This window comes from Carica papaya, chromosome 3 (assembly GCF_054855325.1).
Source record: "Carica papaya isolate Zhongbai chromosome 3, ASM5485532v1, whole genome shotgun sequence".
Lineage (NCBI taxonomy): Eukaryota > Viridiplantae > Streptophyta > Magnoliopsida > Brassicales > Caricaceae > Carica > Carica papaya.
In genome coordinates, this window is record NC_142311.1 from 36,100,286 (window position 1) to 36,119,503 (window position 19,218).

Here is a 19,218-nt window from a genome sequence, read left to right on the forward strand (position 1 = left end):
TATATATAGATATGGCATGCCAAAATGCTAATGCAGTGGGCTGACTCAACACCATAATACAATAATATATAGATATCCGGTTGATTTTTCTGTTTTCTGTTTTTTTTTTCTTTGAAAGCAAGGGAAACAAATCTTATTTTTCAGTAAAAATATTTGGTATCATTCAATTGTGACCTTAAACTGTCAAAGCAAACATTATACACCAAATCTTTTAAGTCAGATAGTACTTTTACCTCCACAAAAATAGACGTTAGGAGTTTGATTCTTGCTTAATATTAAGAGTAAATATATATTAGGTTTTACTAAAAACAAAAGTAAAAAAGCAAGCATTTAACCCCAAAAAACTATCAAGCAAGCACTATTTATCAACCTTCTCCAAACAAGCAAAACAAAGTTCAGAATTCTTACATTTGCTTTTCACTATTGTAATAAATGGGCTGTAAATTTATATTACATACTGTTTTTTTTTTTTTTTTCTTGTTAACTTAAAATTCTAATTAATTAGTCTAAATATATTATTAAACATACTTTCCCACCTCAAAGGGTTTATAAACCCATGGGGTTATCCACACTTGAATCCTAATATTGAAGTGTCTGGATATCTCAGTACACAATTAATATTTTACATGAAGAAACAGAAGATAAAGAGGAATGAACAAATACAACCAATGGCTCTTTTTTATGGAATCAACACCAGCAATCCAGCACCATCTTCTTCTACCCACCCAAAAAATAGGAGTATATCAATGTGATCATACACATCACATCTCTCCCAATGCTTTCTTTATATCATCCTGTGTCCCAAAATGAGTATAGTATTAAGTATTTAACAACGAATTGCAGATGCAACATTTTATCAACATATATCCGTCATACAAAATCACTTTTCATCAGAAAGAGAGAGAGAGAGAGAAAGAGAGAGAGGACGAACCTCAATAGCTCTGGGGTAAGTGGTTGTGCTGTAGCGTTGAAGGACGATTCCATCTTTATCAACTAAAAACTTCGTAAAATTCCACTTTATCCTTGATCCTAAGAATCCAAATTTACTTGCTTTAAGGAACTTGTAGATTGGTGCTGTCAATGGCCCATTGACACGTACCTGAATCATGTAACCAGTGAGTTCTGGTTAAATTAGAAAAGTACAAGCTGCAAAAATGGCTTATTCCCTCTAAACATCCATAATTTGGCAGGAAAAAATGCACATATCAACTGCTATATAACCTGGCTGGAATTTTGCGATCACTATGAATATTTATATTAAAAGGCAAATCACATTACAAATGGAGCATATACACTGAAATCTTTGTCTTGAAATTTTACTTGTAGATAATCTGAAACATGAAATTGAGCATTCAAAGAATATTGTTTAATTAACATATCAAAGCATCTAGATGGCTTACAAGCCACTTCATTTATCGTGATCTTGAAGCTTAATATCATTATTGTTTCCAGGCCTTCAGTTTATGTGACTACTATTTCCAGACCGAAGCTTAATGATGTTCTATCATCTAACCAACTCAGATTCGTGCTAGGAATATCTAAGTCAATACCAACAGTGCTCGTCATATCGTGCCAAAACAACATAAAACTACAGAGTCCACTTTAATGGAGAGGCTTTACTATCTAACCCTCATCATGAAGGGAAGCAGCAACCAGAATAAGAGAAATGGTAATAAGTAAGTTCTGGTTAAATTAGAAAAGTACAAGCTGCAAAAATGGTTTATTCCCTCTAAACATCCATAATTTGGCAGGCAAAAATGCACATATCAACTGCTATATAACCTGGCTGGAATTTTGCGATCACTATGAATATTTATATTAAAAGGCAAATCACATTACAAATGGAGCATATACACTGAAATCTTTGTCTTGAAATTTTACATGTAGATAATCTGAAACATGAAATTGAGCATTCAAAGAATATTGTTTAATTAACATATCAAAGCATCTAGATGGCTTACAAGCCACTTCATTTATCGTGATCTTGAAGGTTAATATCATTATTGTTTTCAGACCTTCAGTTTATGTGACTACTATTTCCAGACCGAAGCTTAATGATGCTCTATCATCTAACCAACTCAGATTCGTGCTAGGAATATCTAAGTCAATACCAACAGTGCTCGTCATATTGTGCCAAAACAACATAAAACTACAGAGTCCACTTTAATGGAGAGGCTTTACTATCTAACCCTCATCATGAAGGGAAGCAGCAACCAGAATAAGAGAAATGGTAATAAGTAAGTTCTGGTTAAATTAGAAAAGTACAAGCTGCAAAAATGGCTTATTCCCTCTAAACATCCATAATTTGGCAGGCAAAAATGCACATATCAACTGCTATATAACCTGGCTGGAATTTTGCGATCACTATGAATATTTATATTAAAAGTCAAATCACATTACAAATGGAGCATATACACTGAAATCTTTGTCTTGAAATTTTACATGTAGATAATCTGAAACATGAAATTGAGCATTCAAAGAATATTGTTTAATTAACATATCAAAGCATCTAGATGGCTTACAAGCCACTTCATTTATCGTGATCTTGAAGGTTAATATCATTATTGTTTTCAGACCTTCAGTTTATGTGACTACTATTTCCAGACCGAAGCTTAATGATGCTCTATCATCTAACCAACTCAGATTCGTGCTAGGAATATCTAAGTCAATACCAACAGTGCTCGTCATATTGTGCCAAAACAACATAAAACTACAGAGTCCACCTTAATGGAGAGGCTTTACTATCTAACCCTCATCATGAAGGGAAGCAGCAACCAGAATAAGAGAAATGGTAACAAGTAAGTTCTGGTTAAATTAGAAAAGTACAAGCTGCAAAAATGGCTTATTCCCTCTAAACATCCATAATTTGCCAGGCAAAAATGCACATATCAACTGCTATATAACCTGGCTGGAATTTTGCGATCACTATGAATATTTATATTAAAAGGCAAATCACATTACAAATGGAGCATATACACTGAAATCTTTGTCTTGAAATTTTACATGTAGATAATCTGAAACATGAAATTGAGCATTCAAAGAATATTGTTTAATTAACATATCAAAGCATCTAGATGGCTTACAAGCCACTTCATTTATCGTGATCTTGAAGCTTAATATCATTATTGTTTCCAGACCTTCAGTTTATGTGACTACTATTTCCAGACCGAAGCTTAATGATGCTCTATCATCTAACCAACTCAGATTCGTGCTAAGAATATCTAAGTCAATACCAACAGTGCTCGTCATATTGTGCCAAAACAACATAAAACTACAGAGTCCACCTTAATGGAGAGGCTTTACCATCTAACCCTCATCATGAAGGGAAGCAGCAACCAGAATAAGAGAAATGATAACAAATAAGGAGATATACAGACACCAGATTGTATAGCCATAGTTCCACTGCATTGTCTTTCTTCCTTTATGCACAGAATCTGGCTTAAGCAAGAAGCCAAACTAATAACAGACATCCACTAGTAACAGGAACAAGCTTCATTTGCTACTTCTGTGGGGAAAAACTTCTTCTTGAAAAGCTAAATTTTAGTTACTGTGATTAAAAGCTTGTTTTCACAGAAAGTAATCGTAGTGTTTGATAAATTGTTTTTGTAAAATTTTATTGATTTGTTATGCAAAATAATTGTATTTGGTAACAGTAAGTTTAAAAATATATGGAAGTATGATTAATATAATATTATTATATTTAAGGAAACTTTTTATTTTTAGAAGTTGAAAGATATTATAGGTACTTCAAATTTATATGTATTTACTAAGCAATTAAAAATTATTAGTAATTTCTATCTGCTTTCCTTGTAAGCAAGTTTTGTTTATTTGAGAAAGCAACTCTTTGTTGCTTTCCTAAAGCAACCAAATTTTAATTGTTTTTCAATTAAAGAATTTTGGAAAAAACAAATAAAAAAAGCAAATCAGGAATCACAATTGACTAAAGCCATGTTGTTGTAGCAGGTCTGATGGTTCTATGAATCTTCTTGGAAAGTCCTTGTCATGGTGAGACATGCACAGACCAAATCTTATGATCACATATGTAACACCCAACCTCTTTTTTTTTTATTAATTATTATAGTATGAATATAATTACTATTTATGTAATTTTAAATTAAATTAAATTAAATTTAATTTATTTTAATAGAAATAATAATAATAATAAAAAGGGATAAAAATTGTTTAGGAGTTTAATTAAAAATAATTTTGGAGAAAAGAGGTGAAAATTTGGATTTTCCAAGTATTTTTGAAAGAAAAATCGAAAACCGGGCGTCAAAACGCAATTTAAAAAAGTTGTGCCACGTCAGCTGCCCCGACCAAACAGGACGTGCCAGGTGGCAGAGACACTGACGCGGGAGGAAGCCACGTAAGCGATCCGCGTGTGCGCGATCGAAAGGCTGAGATCCGTTTCCGCGCGCACGGACGACCTAGATCAAAAGCGCGCACGGACAGCCCAGATTGCATCGCGCACGGACAGCCCAGATCGAATTGCGCACGGACGGCCCAGATTGAATCGCGATGAACGGTCCAGATTCACTCCCTATTTAATCGCGATCGGACGGTCCAGATTAAAGACGATGGATGACTCAGATCAAAAGCGGATGGGTATAAATAACCCCATCCGCACCCAAACCCTAACCTTAGTCGCCAGAGCCCCTTGCCGAAGACGACAGCACAGCCGCCGGGGAGCCGACCGCCGCCACCCGCCGCCGTACCGGAGCAATTTTCGGCCGCCAAATGAGGTTGACCGGAGCAAAAAATCCAACCGCAACGTGAGCCGGAGGAGCCGCTGCACCAGAGAGCCCAACCGCCGGTGAGTTTCGGTTTTCTACATTTTTCAGGCCCACCGAGGGCCCTAAGTGTGTTTTCTCACAAGAACTGATGCAAGTTTCGCTGAATTCGGCCGAAAACGGCCAAAAACAGTCAATACGAGGTGGATCGCCGCCGTGAGCTGTCGCTGGAGCACGGCGGAGCCGTTGTGCCGAAATTCTAAAATTGGTTGAGTAGGTTCTGGGTCTGATTTTTGGGTTATTTGGGACATGTGTAGGTACCGTAAGTGCGTTTCTCTTCCCATGGAAAAAATTCAGGGAACCCAGGAACCGCACGTAAGCGCACTGACAATCTAGTTTTCGGCGTCGAATAAAGTAAGGACCTCTCACCCTATTTCCTATCATAGAATTGAAGTTTGAATAAATGATAATACTGTATTTTGTATAAATTAAATAGATATACATAATTAATTACAATTGCTAATGGAGCCCGAACCGGATATTATTCTCTGTCGATTCCTGTTTGATTTATTTTACAGTTTAAATGCATTATGATATATGTTTTATCTATTCTATGGTTTTAAATGCATGTATCACTGCTTACTTCACTACTGTTTGATTTTGGAATTTACAATATGATTGTATTACCGGGTGCATGTTTATTGTTTATATGATTATGTTTAACTTGATAACGAAGATTAAGAGAAAATATATAAGGTGACAGTCTCACTAAATATTCTGAGAGATGGTGGATGGACCGGATTCATAGGGAACTCTACAGTGAACGTTGTCTCATATCGGACGGTATATGCAGACTTGGTCATTGGCACTCATACCGGACGGGGTATGAGAATGGCTCGCTTCACCTTCATATCGGACGGGGTATTGAAATTTAATGTCTTGGCGTTCATACCGGATGAAGTATGACGACGGCCCTGGAATTAAGATTGTTAAGGAGAGTTGTTCACGTGTAGCGAGAATACCCCTATGAATCCCCATGGATATTAGTAGTACGGTGAAAAACGAGAAATGGTGATAATTAGTTATTGTTAAAGAATACAAATTTATGATGTGTTTTATGTTACTGGTTATGCATGAAATTGTGATCTGTATGATGTTATTATCTTTATAGGTTGTTTTCACAGGTTCTCTAAGGGTAAGAAAAAGGGTAAGTGGTTTTATTTTAAATAATTGTATTGGTTTAAAATTTGTGCTTCATTGGTTGTTTTGGTTTTCTACCAACCTTTACTTCTGTGATAGTGATATAGTGTGATGTTCTTACTAGACTAGTGTAACTCATTCCTTATTTAACCATTTCAGATTAGGAAGACCTGATTCCCGAGCCTGATCCACAAGAAGACGGCGAGTAGATGCTAGATGCTTTATAGTTTCCTTTATTTTTCTCATTTCTCGTATTTCCTTTATTATTCTGTGATATTGTTTAGTACTTTTAAGTTGTTGTGTAAGGGATGTTAATCTTAATCTTTTATTTCGCTTCCGCACTCAGATTATTATATGTATTTACTTTTGAATTTTCGAGGCCGTTACAGTTAGTATTAGAGTCCCGTTCCTCGAACCCATCCCTTACACAATAATAATTAGAGAAACACCAAACAATGAATTATCACTTAACTCTTTCTTGTGAAATGCAGGTATAGAGAGATGAGAAGAGGAAGACCCCCACTAAACCGGGCAGCTCGGGAGGGTTCGCTCAGGGAAGACGTGGACAGGATATTTGAGATGTTAGAAAGACTCATTGTGGCCCAGCAGGGTCGAGAGGAGAGGAGGGAGCTACCTGACCCTCCCCCGCTGCCACAGGTTGAGCCACCACTGCAGCGAGAGGATCCTGAGCCACCTCGGTACGACCTTGCTCCTCCACAGTACCACCCGGTGCCACCGCCGCAATATAATCTGGTGCCCCAGCCACAGTACTGCCCGGCACCGCCACAGTATAATTCAGTGCCCACCATATCAGCAAGTACCACCACAGGGCCCCCCCAGTCTATCCTCAGCCTGACCCAGTCCCTCTTCCGCGGGACTTATCTCCTTCAATGATTGACCCAATATACATAGAGAGATACAGGAGACTGAATCCATCTACTTTTGCGGGGAAATCCTCTTTTGAAGATGCCTAATACTGGTTGGCAGAGACGGAGAAGGACTTCAAGACCCTAGAAGTGACTCCCGAGCAGAGGGTCACCTTTGCTACCTACATGCTGGTGGGAGAAGCAGACTGCTGGTGGGAACTCAAGCAGACCACTCTGCCTGTTCCAGTTACTTGGGAACAGTTCCTAGCAGCCTTTCATGCAGAGTACCTCCCAGAGCACATCCGACATCTGAAGGAGATGGACTTTGTCCAGTTAGTCTAGGGGAACATGATGGTGTCAGAATATGCTCGTAAGTTTCTGGAGTTGGACCGATACTCCCCTGAGATGTTGATGGATGAGAGCAAGAAGGATAGGAGGTTCCAGTGGGGCCTCCGCCCAGAGATCAAGCAACATTTGTTTGTATTAGAGCTCGGGACTTACTCGGCCGTTCTGGCCAAGGCACAGTTAGTGGAGAGGAGCCTCCACACCCTCCCTCAGTCAGTAGGGAACCATAGATCCTCAGCTCCACCCCACAGACCAGCACCTACTGCGCCTGTCCAACAGAACAAGAGGCTCAAACCGGTGATCTAGGCTCCCCCTCAGACTCCAGTGGCAGGATGTGGTAAGATCTGTCACCATTGCGGCAGAGATCACGGGGACTGACCATGCTACCGCCTCAACAACACTTGTTGCATATGTGGTAGTGCCCAACACTATGCGAGACAGTGCCCAATGAACCAGAATCAGGGAAGACCTCCTATCCAAGGCAGGGCTTACAACCTCACCCAGCAGGATGCCGAAGCCGACCCAGACGTGGTACATGGAATGTACACTATCTGTAACCATCTTGCTCATGTTTTGATTGACACTGGTGCATCGCATTCATTTGTTTCACTTGTTTTTGCATCTAAATTTAATGTGTTACCTGATAAACTTGATTCAATGTTATTTGTGTCTACTGCTGGGAGTGTAACACTATTGAAAGAAGTTGTCTACAGGGCTTGTGCCGTGGAGATAGCAAATAGGAAACTGAGTGTAGACCTAATAGAATTAGACATGGGGGATTTTGATGTAATTTTAGGGATGAATTGGTTAGCGGCGTATCACGCCACCGTAGATTGCTTTAGCAAGAAGGTTGTATTCAATCATTCTAATGAGGAGCCATTTACAAATTAATAAAATCATTTTATTTGTCGAGTACCTTAACCTTGCTACTTTCTCTAACTAGCCAAACCCAAGAAAGAGAATTGTATTTAAGAGATTTCGGTAGTTTGAGACTTTTCAGATGTGTTTCTGGATGAACTACCCGGACTGCTAGTGGATAGAGAAGTCGAGTTCACCATAGATCTACAGGCAGACACCTAGCCTATTTCAGTTGCTCCTTATCGCATGAGCCGCGTTGATATAGAAGAGCTGAGAAAACAAATCACTGAATTGCAAGACAGTGGTTTTATCAGACATAGTATGTCCCTTTCCCAGGATTGATTACAGATGATTGAACAGGGTCACAATCAAGAACAAGTATCCCCTTCCCAGGATTGATGACCTCTTCGATCAGTTGCAGGGTGCGCAGGTCTTCTCCAAAATAGACCTGCGATCAGGTTACCATAAGGTAAAAATAAGTACAGAAGACATCCCCAAGACGACTTTTTGAACCAGGTACAGACACTATGAGTTCCTGCTTATGCCACTTGGACTAATCAACGCCCCAGCCATCTTCATGGAGCTGATGAACAGGATCTTCAGACAATTCTTAAATCAATTTGTTATCATGTTCATCGATGACATCCTAGTCTACTCAAAAAGCAGAGAGGAACATGCTCACCATCTAGCTCAGGTTTTGCAGGTTCTCAAAAAAAAGAAACTGTATGTAAAGTTGAGTAAGTGTGGATTCTGCCTTGAGCAGACCGCCTTCCTGTGACATATCATATCAACGGATGGAGTATTAGTGAATCCTAAAAAGGTTAAAGCGGTGTTCGGCTGGGAGAAATTGACATCAGTTAAAGAAATCCGTAACTTTATGGGAATGACGGGCTAATACCGCAGGTTCATTGAAGGATTTTCTAGTCTAGCGGCTCCCCTAACCTGACTCACAAAGAAGAATTTCTAGTTTGAGTGGAATAAGGACTGTGAAAGAAATTTTTCAGAACTAAAGAAGTGGCTGACTACTGCACCTGTGCTGGCCTTACCGAGTGGATTGAGGGGATATACAGTTTACAGTAATGCCTCCTATCTAACCTTAGGTTGTGTTCTAATGCAGCATGGGAAGGTCATAACCTATGGGTCTAAACAGTTGAAGAGTAATGAAAAAAATTATCCCATCAATGACTTAGAGCTTACCGCAATCATACACGCCTTGAAGACTTGACGCCATTATTTATATGGAGAGACCTTTCAGATTTATACCGATCACAAGAGTTTGAAACACATATTCACTCAGAAAGATCTCAACATGCGTCAGAGAATGTGGATAGAACTTATTAAGGACTATGATTGTGACATCTTGTATTATCCGAGTAAGGACAACGTGGTAGCCGATACATTCAGGAGAAAAAATATAAGTATCTTAGCCCATTTGATGGTCTCAGAATGCAAACAAATTGGAGCCACACAACAAGTTCGACTTCAGGACTTGAGGAGATTCACATGTTTGGGCCATCTGACTGTCCAGTCTGAGTTAATCCAGAAAATAAGGGAAGTTCAGTCAGCTGATCCCGCCCTAGTAGCACTCAAGAACGATGCAGAACAAGTAGTTAGCTCAGAATTTCGAGTATCTGCCGATAGGTTACTCCGATTTCAAGACAGGGTGTGTGTTCCAGGTGACAGTGGGTTAAAAAGAGACATCATGACAGAGGCCTATAGCTCAAAGTTTGTCATGCATTCCGGAAGCACTAAAATGTACCAAAGCATGCGACCTCGGTTTTGGTGGAATGGGATAAAAAGGGACATAGCTGACTTAAATGTTTGGTATGTCAGCAAATCAAAGCAGAACATCAGCGCCTAGGCGGGTTACTTCAGCCTTTACCAATCCCAGAGTGGAAATAGAAACATATCACCATGGACTTCGTGATAGGGTTACCTAAGGCACGCTTAGGACATGATGTCATATGGGTAGTTGTTGACCGGCTTATCAAGTCTTCCAACTTCTTAGTCATCAAGATGACCAATCCCTTGGATAAGTTAGCAAGAATGTATATCCGAGAAATAGTCAGATTGCATGGAGTCCCAGTGACAGTGGTGTCCGACAGGGACCGCAGGTTCACTTCGCGGTTTTGGAGTAGCTTTCAGCAAGCCATGTGAACAAAACTGTCCCTCAGTACTGCCTTCCACCTTCAGATTGATGGACACTCAGAAAAGACAATCCGTACACTTGAGGATATATTCGGAATTTGTGTACTTGACTCTGGGGGCCATTGGGACGACCATCTACCCCTAATAGAGTTCGCCTACAACAACAGCTACCGAGTGAGCATTGGCATGGCTCCGTATGAGGTGTTATATGGGCGTTCATGCAGATCGCTGATTTGTTGGGAATAAGTGGACAATAGAAAATTGTTCGGCCAGAAACTGGTAAAGGAGACTACATCCAAGATAGTTAAGATCAGAAAGAATATTCAGACGGCTCCGAGTAGACAGAAGAGTTATGCGGACACCCGGAGAAGAGATTTAGCGTTTGAGAAAGGTAACCGGGTATTCCTTAACATCACTCATTTCAAGGGAATTAGTAGGTTTGGCAGGAGGGAAAAACTGAACCCCCGATTTATTGGACCATTTGAAATCTTAGACAGGATTGGTACTGCTGCCTATAGACTAGTACTGCCTCTAGAGCTTTCCAAGATCCACAATGTGTTTCATGTGTCCATGCTACGCAAGTACAACCCGGATCCCTCTCATGTCTTGGCCCACGAATCTCTCCCACTCTAGGAGGACTTATCCTACGAGGAAGTACTAGTCGGCATTACGAATCGAAAGAGCAGATTACTCCGCAACCGAAAAATATCCTTTGTAAAGATCGTATGGCAGAACCACACACCAAGAGAGGCCATATGGGAGCTAGAATCAGACTTTAGAGCCCAGTACCCTCAGCTGTTCGATCAAGAGTAAGAGGCAAATTTGATGGACTAAATTTCTTTTAAGGGGGGAAGAGCTGTAACATCCAACCTCTTTTTTTTTTTCTTTTTATTAATTATTATTGTATGAATATAATTATTATTTATGTAATTTTAAATTGAATTGAATTGAATTTAATTTATTTTAACGAAAATAATAATAATAATAATAATAAAAAGGGATAAAAATTGTTTGGGGGTTTAATTGAAAACAATTTTGGAGAAAATAGGTGAAAATTTGGGTTCTGTGAGTATTTTTGAAAGAAAAATCGAAAACTGAAGGTCAAAACGCAATTTAGAAAAATTGTGCCACGTCAGCTGCCTCGACCAATCAGGACGCGCCAGGTAGTAGAGACGCTGACGCGGGAGGCCACGCGGGAAGGAGCCACGTGGGCGATTCGCGTGCGCGCGATCGAACAGCTAAGATCCGTTCCCGCGCGCACGGACGGCCCAGATCAAAAGCGCGCAAGGACGGCCCAGATTGCATCGCGCACGGACGGCCAAGATTGAATCGCGCACGGACGGCTCAGATTGAATCGCGATGAACTGCCCAGATTCACTCCCTATTTAATCGCGATCGGACGGTCTAGATTAAAGGCGATGGACGACTCAGATCAAAAGCAGATGGGTATAAATAACCCCATCTGCACCCAAACCCTAGCCCTAGTCGTCAGAGCCCCTCGCCGGAGAAGACAAACCAGCCGCCGGGGAGCCGACCACCGCCACCCGCCGCCGTACCGGAGCAATTTTCGACCGCCAAACGAGGTTGACCGGAGCAAAAAATCCAACCGCAACGTGAACTGGAGGAGCCACCGCACCAGAGGGCCCCACCGCCGGTGAGTTTCGGTTTTCTACGTTTTTCAGGCCCACCGAGGGCCCTAAGTGTGTTTTCTCACAGGAACAGATGCAAGTTTGGCTGAATTCGGCCGCAAATGGCTGAAAACAGTGAACTCGAGGCAGATTGCCACCGCGAGCCGTCACCGGAGCACGGCGGAGCCGCCGTGCCGGAATTCTGAAATTGGCCGAGTAGGCCCTGGGTCTGATTTTTGGGTTATTTAGGACATGTGTAGGTACCGTATGCGCGTTTCAGTTCCCGTTGGAAAAATTTAGGGAACCCAGGGACCGGCTGTAGGTGCAATGACAATCTAGTTTTCGGCGTTGAATCAAGTAAAGACCCCTCACCCTATTTCCTATCATGGAATTGAAGTTTGAATAAATGATAATACTTTATTTTGTATAAATTAAATAGATATACATAATTAATTACGATTGCTAATGGAGTCTGAACCGAACATTATTATTTGTCAATTCCTGTTTGATTTATTTTATAGTTTAAATGCATTATGGTATATGTTTTATCTATTCTATAGTTTTAAATGCATGTATCACTGCTTACTTCACTACTGTTTGATTTTGGAATTTACGATCTGATTGTATTACCGGGTGCATGTTTATTGTTTATGTAATTATGTTCAACTTGGTAACGGAGACTAAGGGAAAACAGATAAGGTGACAGCCTCATTAAATATCGTGAGAGATGGTGGACGGATCGTATTCATAGGGAACCTTACCGTGAACATTGTCTCATATCGGACGGGGTATGGAGACTTGGTCATTGGCGCTCATACCGGACAGGGTGTGGGGACGGCCCGCTTCACCCTTATATCGGACGGGGTATTGAGGTTTAATATCTTGACGCTCATACCGGACGGGGTATGGAAACGGCCTTAGAATTAAGATTGTTAAGGAGAGTTGTTCACATGTAGCGGGAACACCCCTATAGATCCGCATAAATATTAGTAGTATGGTGAAAACGAGAAACGGTGATAATCAGTTATTGTTAATGAATACGGATTTATGATGTGTTTTATGTTACTGGTTATGCATAAAATTATGATATGTATGATGTTATTGTCTTTATAGGTTGTTTTCACAGGTTCTCCAAGGGTAAGAAAAAAGGTAAGTGGTTTTATTTTAAATAATTGTATTGGTTTAAAATTTGTGCTCTATTGGTTGTTTTGGTTTTCTACCAACCTTTACTTCTGTGACGGTGATATAGTGTGATATCCTTACTAGGGTAGTGTAACTCATTCCTTATTTAACCATTTCAGATTATGAGCATCTGGTTCCCGAGCCTGATCCACAAGAAGACGGCGAATAGATGTTAGATGCTTTATCGTTTCCTTTATTTTGCTCATTTCTCGTATTTCTTTTAGAGAACTTATTTCATGATATTGTTTAGTACTTTTAAGTTATTGTGTAAGAGATATTAATCTTAATCTTTTATTTCGTTTCCGCACTCAGATTATTATATGTATTTTCTTTTAAATTTATGGGACCGTTACAACATAGAACCAAAATCTCATTTGTTGGGCCTTGACTCATTCTTTTTTACACTTATTATAATCTTAACATTCGTACGACGTCAGACTAGAGATATTGGCTTTAAAAAGTTAAATTACAAACACAGAGGGAAAAAACTCTTGATTTTTGAGACTCTTTTATCGGCTTCTCTTTAAAAAGAGAAAGAAATATCTGAAGTAACACACTTCATACCATGTAGAAATTCGACAACCTATCTATCACGGACGAAGGTGCGTCCATGTAGGTCCAAACACCAACTGAACACTAGAAAATAGAATGGACAGTTCATGTGCTGAAGTCTCTACACTATCAATAGATACCCACAAAGTAAATGCAAAATCATTCACATCCATAGAAATATATAAACCTATATATGTAACAAGAAGAAATATAAAATTTTTTCTTTAAAAAGAAAAAAGCAAATATACTAAACTTCTATCAGAATTAGAACTCTAAACTTAATGCCATTCTACCCAAGTGAATATCAAATATAACAAACAAATTGTTTGAAAATGAGAAAAACAAAATGCATCTCAATTTGCAACACCATTAGTTGACCTCGTTATTATATGTTTGAAGCCTTGTACGTCCATAATAATGTTGAATAAATGATTTAAAATATATTATAATTAATTTTCTTTATGAAAATCATAAATTGTTGGTTACGAGTAAAAATTATAAATTAATAAGAAATAAAAATAAAATAAAGGTAAATTAAATAATATTATTATGGACATTACGAAAAGAGAAATTAATACCCGGTTCTATCGGTGTCTATATGTAGGCAGTAGTATTAGAGCAGGTTGAGAGTCAAAAGATTTTATGAAAAAAAAAAAAGAAATAACCATGGCATCAAATGGAAATTCACTGAGTATTGCACAACCGGCCATCCCCATTTTTGAAGGAGAGAGTTACGAGTTCTGAAGCATCAAAATGAAGACTTTATTCAAGTCTCAAGACCTCTGAGACTTGGTAGAAAATGGGTTTGCTGATCCAGATGAGAGAGCCGGTTGAAGGAGAATAGGAAAAAGGCCTCCAAAGCATTGTTATTCATCCAACAAGCAGTCTATGCTACGGTTTTCTCAAGAATTGCAGCAGCTATGATTTCAAAGCAAGCATGGACAATTCTACAAATAGAGTTTCAAGGCTCATCAAAGATAACAGCTGTGAAACTCCAAACTCTTTGATATGAATTTGAAACTTTAATCATGAAAGACAATGAGTCAGTGCAAGATTTTTTGTTTACAGTAATGACAATTGTTAATCAAATGAGATCATACGAAAATCAAATAACTGATCAAACTATTGTTGTAAAAATTTAAGGAGTTTAACTTCCAAGTTTGATCATGTTATAGTTGCAATTAAGGAGTTTAAAGACTCGTCTAATTTTTCATTGGATAAATTGATGGGTTCTTTGCAAGCCTATGAGGTAAGGTTAAACAGATAAGCTGAAAAACTTGAAGAGGAAGCATTTCAAATGAAGGGGGAGGCACACAATTCAGGAGAATTTGACAAAACAACAATAGTAAGAGGTTGGAGGTTGGGGCAGAGGTGCAAATAACCGTGATAGAGGAAGAGACAGAAGTTTTGAGCAAAGACACTCCATCAATGAACAAAGAGACAACAAAAGTGGAATCCAATGTTATCAGTGCAAGAAGTATGGGCATCTTAAAGCGGATTGCTGGTATAAGGAGAAGCAAGTTAACTATGAAGAGACAACTAATGAAAAAAGTAAGTTGTTTATGGCTTATTAATACCAGTAAAGTTGCAAGTGATGTATGTTTATAGATAATAATTGCTCTAACGATATGTCAGACATGAAAACAATATTTAAAGAGTTTAATGAGACATAAAAAATGACAGTCAAACTTGAAAATAACAAAGACGTTCAAGTTAAAAGGAAAGATTGAACAAGTAGTAAATATATTCACAAAAGCACTTCCATACCAGAAGCATGTCTACTTTAGATAACTACTTGGTATATGTAATTTCGAATCAAGGGGAAGTGTTGAATAAATGATTCAAAATTATGTTAAAACTAATTTTTTTAATGAAAATAAAAAATTTCCGATTATGAGTGAAAATTATAAATTAGTAGTTATAAAAAATTGAAGTAAAATAACGATAAATTAAAATAGTGATAAATGAGCAGTTATGAAGAGAAAAATTAATAGGTGGTCCTATCAGTGCCTATATATACACGCTGTGGATTTTCATATACAAGCATCCCCTTTTGATTGAATAGTAACCTTACATTTTTTCTTCTCCAACAAATAAGAATTCGTCTAAAATCGATCTAAAGCTCAAAAGAATATATATATATATAAAGAAAGGTCTGTTGTATTCATCAAATCAAATCCAACAAATTAAGTTCGAATTAAAGATTATCTTACTTTCTGGAAAATAGGATATTCAGCTTTGTATCTTGTACATGCAAACTCCTGTGCGTCTTGGCTGGAACCAGGCTCTTGATACAGAAACTGGTTGCAGGGAAATGCCAAGATCTCCAAACCTGAAATTATCCATATCGAGAAACAAAAGACAAAAGGAAAACAGGGAATCATCGATTTGTAAGTCTATAAAAAAAGATGCAAATGCTAAATATGACAAAGCCAAATTGGGAAATGGGAAACGATGAGAAAAAAATATGATCATGACTTGGGGAATTACCTTTGTCCTTGTATTTCTGGTAAAGATCAGTCAACTGGGTATAGTTTACATCTGTGAACCCACTGTTCGAAAACCCAAATACAAACAAATGATTATGAAAGGAAAGTAAAGCAATTATCTAAAAGAACACCCGAATTAGAATAATCAGGAAATCAACAAAAAAGAAGGAAGAGAAAAAACCATTTGGAGGCAACATTAACGACGAGCAGGACCTTTCCTTTGTAAATACTGAGGTCAACGTCCTGGCCTCTGCAGTCCTGCGAAACAAAATTGAAGAAAGTTTTAGCAGGAGGAGGTATATACAGGGAGGATAATTATGAGTGAGATTGAGATGGTAAATGGGAAAGGAGAAGAAATGGAAACCTTGACGATGAATTCATGGATAGATTTTTCTGGAACAGATTCAGAAGCCCCCATTAGGTGATACTCGGGTCTGTAATTTGCAGTCCTTGCGTTTTGAGTTGGGCTGTGTGTATGTGAGGAAGCCTTCTTCTCCACCAAACTCGCCTCTCATCTCACCTAGATTCAAACAGAATCAGTAAATGTTAATACCAATAATAATTATTTTTGGTATTATTTGTTATGCAAGAGCTTTTTGCGTTGATTCGTTTATAAACCAGCTTACTAGTTGTCATTGTAAGTAGATAATGATAATTAGTAATAATAACTACCCCTCTAATACGTTCCATCCAAATATTTGCACTGCACCTGCCATTGCCCGTGCCTCTTCCAATATATTATTTAGCTTGGTTCAATTTTTTGTTTTTCTGAGAGGATTTAGGCTGGTTTATTGAAATGCACACAACAAATCGATTATTTTCGTTAAATATATTATATTTCAAAATTAATTATACATAAAAATGAATATGAAATAAGTGAAATAAAAATAATATATTTCAGAATTTATAAATGAGATTCATTTACTTCAAATACAGTTTAAGCCGATGATCTAAATTTAATTTTTTTTTTTTTTATAAAATATGTTTACAAAATGTACGCTTAACATAAATTAATGGAAAAGGGACTCTTTCACCAAATAAGGTTTGTCTGTTAATGTAATTGAGTCCTGGCTTGGCCTTCCGTTATTCTTAAATATATATAAATTAACTTTATATCAAATCTAGAATAAAATTAAATAATATATTTTTAACTTCCAAAACAATGATTAAAAATTTAAATTAAAAGAGATTGAATCTTTTAATAACATCTACAAGTGAGAATTTACATATAATTTCGCAAAATTTCTATATTTATCCAAAATTTCAATAAATTTCATATTGTAATCTTAATTATTTTCATTGATTCAATTCTTTGTTTCACAACTCTTAGAGATAAGAATACGGGTCCAGCCTATCCCAGTAAGAGAGTGACCGCTACTAAACCAGAGCAGTCATCCCCTTCACACGGAGAAGCCTCAGAAAAGAAAAGACCAAGACACATTTATAGAAGCTCATCTACCAGAGGATGACATATACTGATATCTACAACTACCACATATACACGCCAGAAGACACATAAGTTGGTCCTACCTGTAATGCCCCAGAGATTACGGAGTAAAGAATTCACATGGCACCGGCAGTCCATGGTGACTGATCGCTACTGCACAGGAGCAAACTTTTCCTTCACCATCAAAAGGAACTGATTGATACACCGTCCAGTGTAATTCATAGGCAGATATGTATATATATATATATAGATTCAGAAAAAGACGCTGTAAATTCTCATCCAGAGAAAGGAAAGAATTTTACAAGGTATGACCAAAAAATATTACAGCTTACAACCAAAAAACAGATAAGCTATGCAGGTGAAGTTCTTTCTACCTCTGACAAATGGCCCGGTAAAATTTTTGCTAGAATTCCTATGGGGGGCTCCCAAGGCAGGAAAAAGTATACTACAAATGTAGAAACAAATTAAATTTTGATAATTGACAGCCTAGAATTAGGTACAGCCCTCCCCGTCTCTACAATGTCCCACCTTACACCCCTCAGCATTTTGCAGGAGAGACATAAAAGTACATATATATACAACGCAGAATATGTTGGCATTCCAAATTTCTGTGTCAAGCCTTCTCGTACTGAGATCCAATCCTTGCAATTCGTAAAGAACCTTGGCCAGAATTGATTCACCCCTTTCAAACAGCCACATATCCCACAGAAAAACATAAGTCCACAACAAACAATTAACTATTTTGCAATAATAATCAGATACAACATCCCTAATGGTACTTGACATTTCATGATAAATGGCGGCAATGGTAACATACCAATCATTCTAGTGCAATAGTACATGCTACCTTGGCCGCCAAATGCTTGGAGCTGCAACACACAAAAAGGACATCTGAGATCAAAATTTCTGGCAACATAACTTCCACTATCCAGTCAAAGGCATCAGAAAATTTCTTGTCCACAAAATGGTTAAAAAACATTGAATAGACATTGAACAGAGTACTTTTATTCTTTGTTACCTCTCATTCCCACTGGAACTGGTCCTTCAGAAGGAGGCCTGACAGGAAAGTGATTCATGGGCCGAGGAGGATATGCCCATCTCTGATTTGAGAATCTTGCTGGCTCGTATTGGGGGCAAGCATATGGACCATGGCCATAAGATTCTTCCTTGTCAATATATCGCGGACCTGAGTGGAGAAAATGTCAGAAAATTGACCATGCCAACATGTTCAGAATACTCAACAATCTGAAAAAAAATGACTTTGGACTAGATTTTTACCAGAAAATGAGGGCGCATTAAATCTCCAGTGCTCCCTGGACTCGTACGGGGCTGGCTTCATTCTCTCATGGTTATTATAAAAGTTTCCACTATCAGTATTTGGCATAAAGTGAGATCTATGGGAATAGTAAGGAGGTGGGCCTTCTCTCCTAGATTTCGCTTGTTGGCCCGCCTGAAGATATGAAAACTGATCTGAAGGTGCAGGATGAGGGGGCCGTGGAGGATAAGGCTTATGATGGAAACCATGACCATCAGTTTGTTGCCCACTCGCATGATTTATAGGGAAACTACTGAAAGAATTAGTAGACTCGGATATTTGATTTCGTATCTGAACATCTCTAGAATCAGAACCATGATAATGCATTAAATTATTGGAGACTGGGGGTTTGATTCTTGGAGCCACAGAATGCTCTAAATTTTCCTGTATATTTTTGCAAATATGAACAAAAATCAGACACATCTTCAATTAACATAACTTGTAAAGTTGCAACCACA

General features: G+C 38.2%; 2 protein-coding genes across 2 annotated transcripts in view; both read right to left on the reverse strand.

The window, feature by feature from the left end:
- Positions 1 to 345: 345 nt before the first annotated feature.
- LOC110825352 (putative glutathione peroxidase 4) lies at positions 346 to 16,576 on the reverse strand. Its single transcript, XM_088216968.1, has 6 exons — positions 16,363 to 16,576; positions 16,180 to 16,256; positions 16,000 to 16,061; positions 15,723 to 15,841; positions 932 to 1,099; positions 346 to 794 (listed from the first exon to the last, which is right to left on the reverse strand). Exons 1-6 carry the CDS (start codon positions 16,414 to 16,416, stop codon positions 762 to 764), a joined length of 513 nt encoding a protein of 170 aa, XP_088073094.1. The 5' UTR covers positions 16,417 to 16,576; the 3' UTR covers positions 346 to 761.
- A 1,120-nt stretch (positions 16,577 to 17,696) lies between these two features.
- The window catches only part of LOC110825351 (protein HUA2-LIKE 3-like), a 30,146-nt gene continuing 28,624 nt past the window's right edge, over positions 17,697 to 19,218 (reverse strand). The window contains exons 9-12 of the mRNA XM_088216967.1: positions 18,724 to 19,144; positions 18,464 to 18,631; positions 18,263 to 18,314; positions 17,697 to 18,127 (exon numbers count right to left, since the gene is read on the reverse strand). Of these exons, the coding sequence (XP_088073093.1) occupies positions 18,289 to 18,314; positions 18,464 to 18,631; positions 18,724 to 19,144 (615 nt within the window). The 3' untranslated portion in view covers positions 17,697 to 18,127; positions 18,263 to 18,288. The remainder of the gene's footprint in view (positions 18,128 to 18,262; positions 18,315 to 18,463; positions 18,632 to 18,723; positions 19,145 to 19,218) is intronic.

What these genes read in the sequence shown, in the direction of transcription:
- LOC110825352 (XM_088216968.1), bottom strand. Translation starts at nt 16,416, where the DNA reads ATGGGGGCTTCTGAATCTGTTCCAGAAAAATCTATCCATGAATTCATC. An exon ending in TCCATGAATTCATCGTCAAG is followed by an intron (nt 16,257 to 16,362) that starts GTTTCCATTTCT and finishes TTTGTTTCGCAG; the next exon opens with GACTGCAGAGGCCAGGACGT. An exon ending in CCAGAAATACAAGGACAAAG is followed by an intron (nt 15,842 to 15,999) that starts GTAATTCCCCAA and finishes GGATAATTTCAG; the next exon opens with GTTTGGAGATCTTGGCATTT.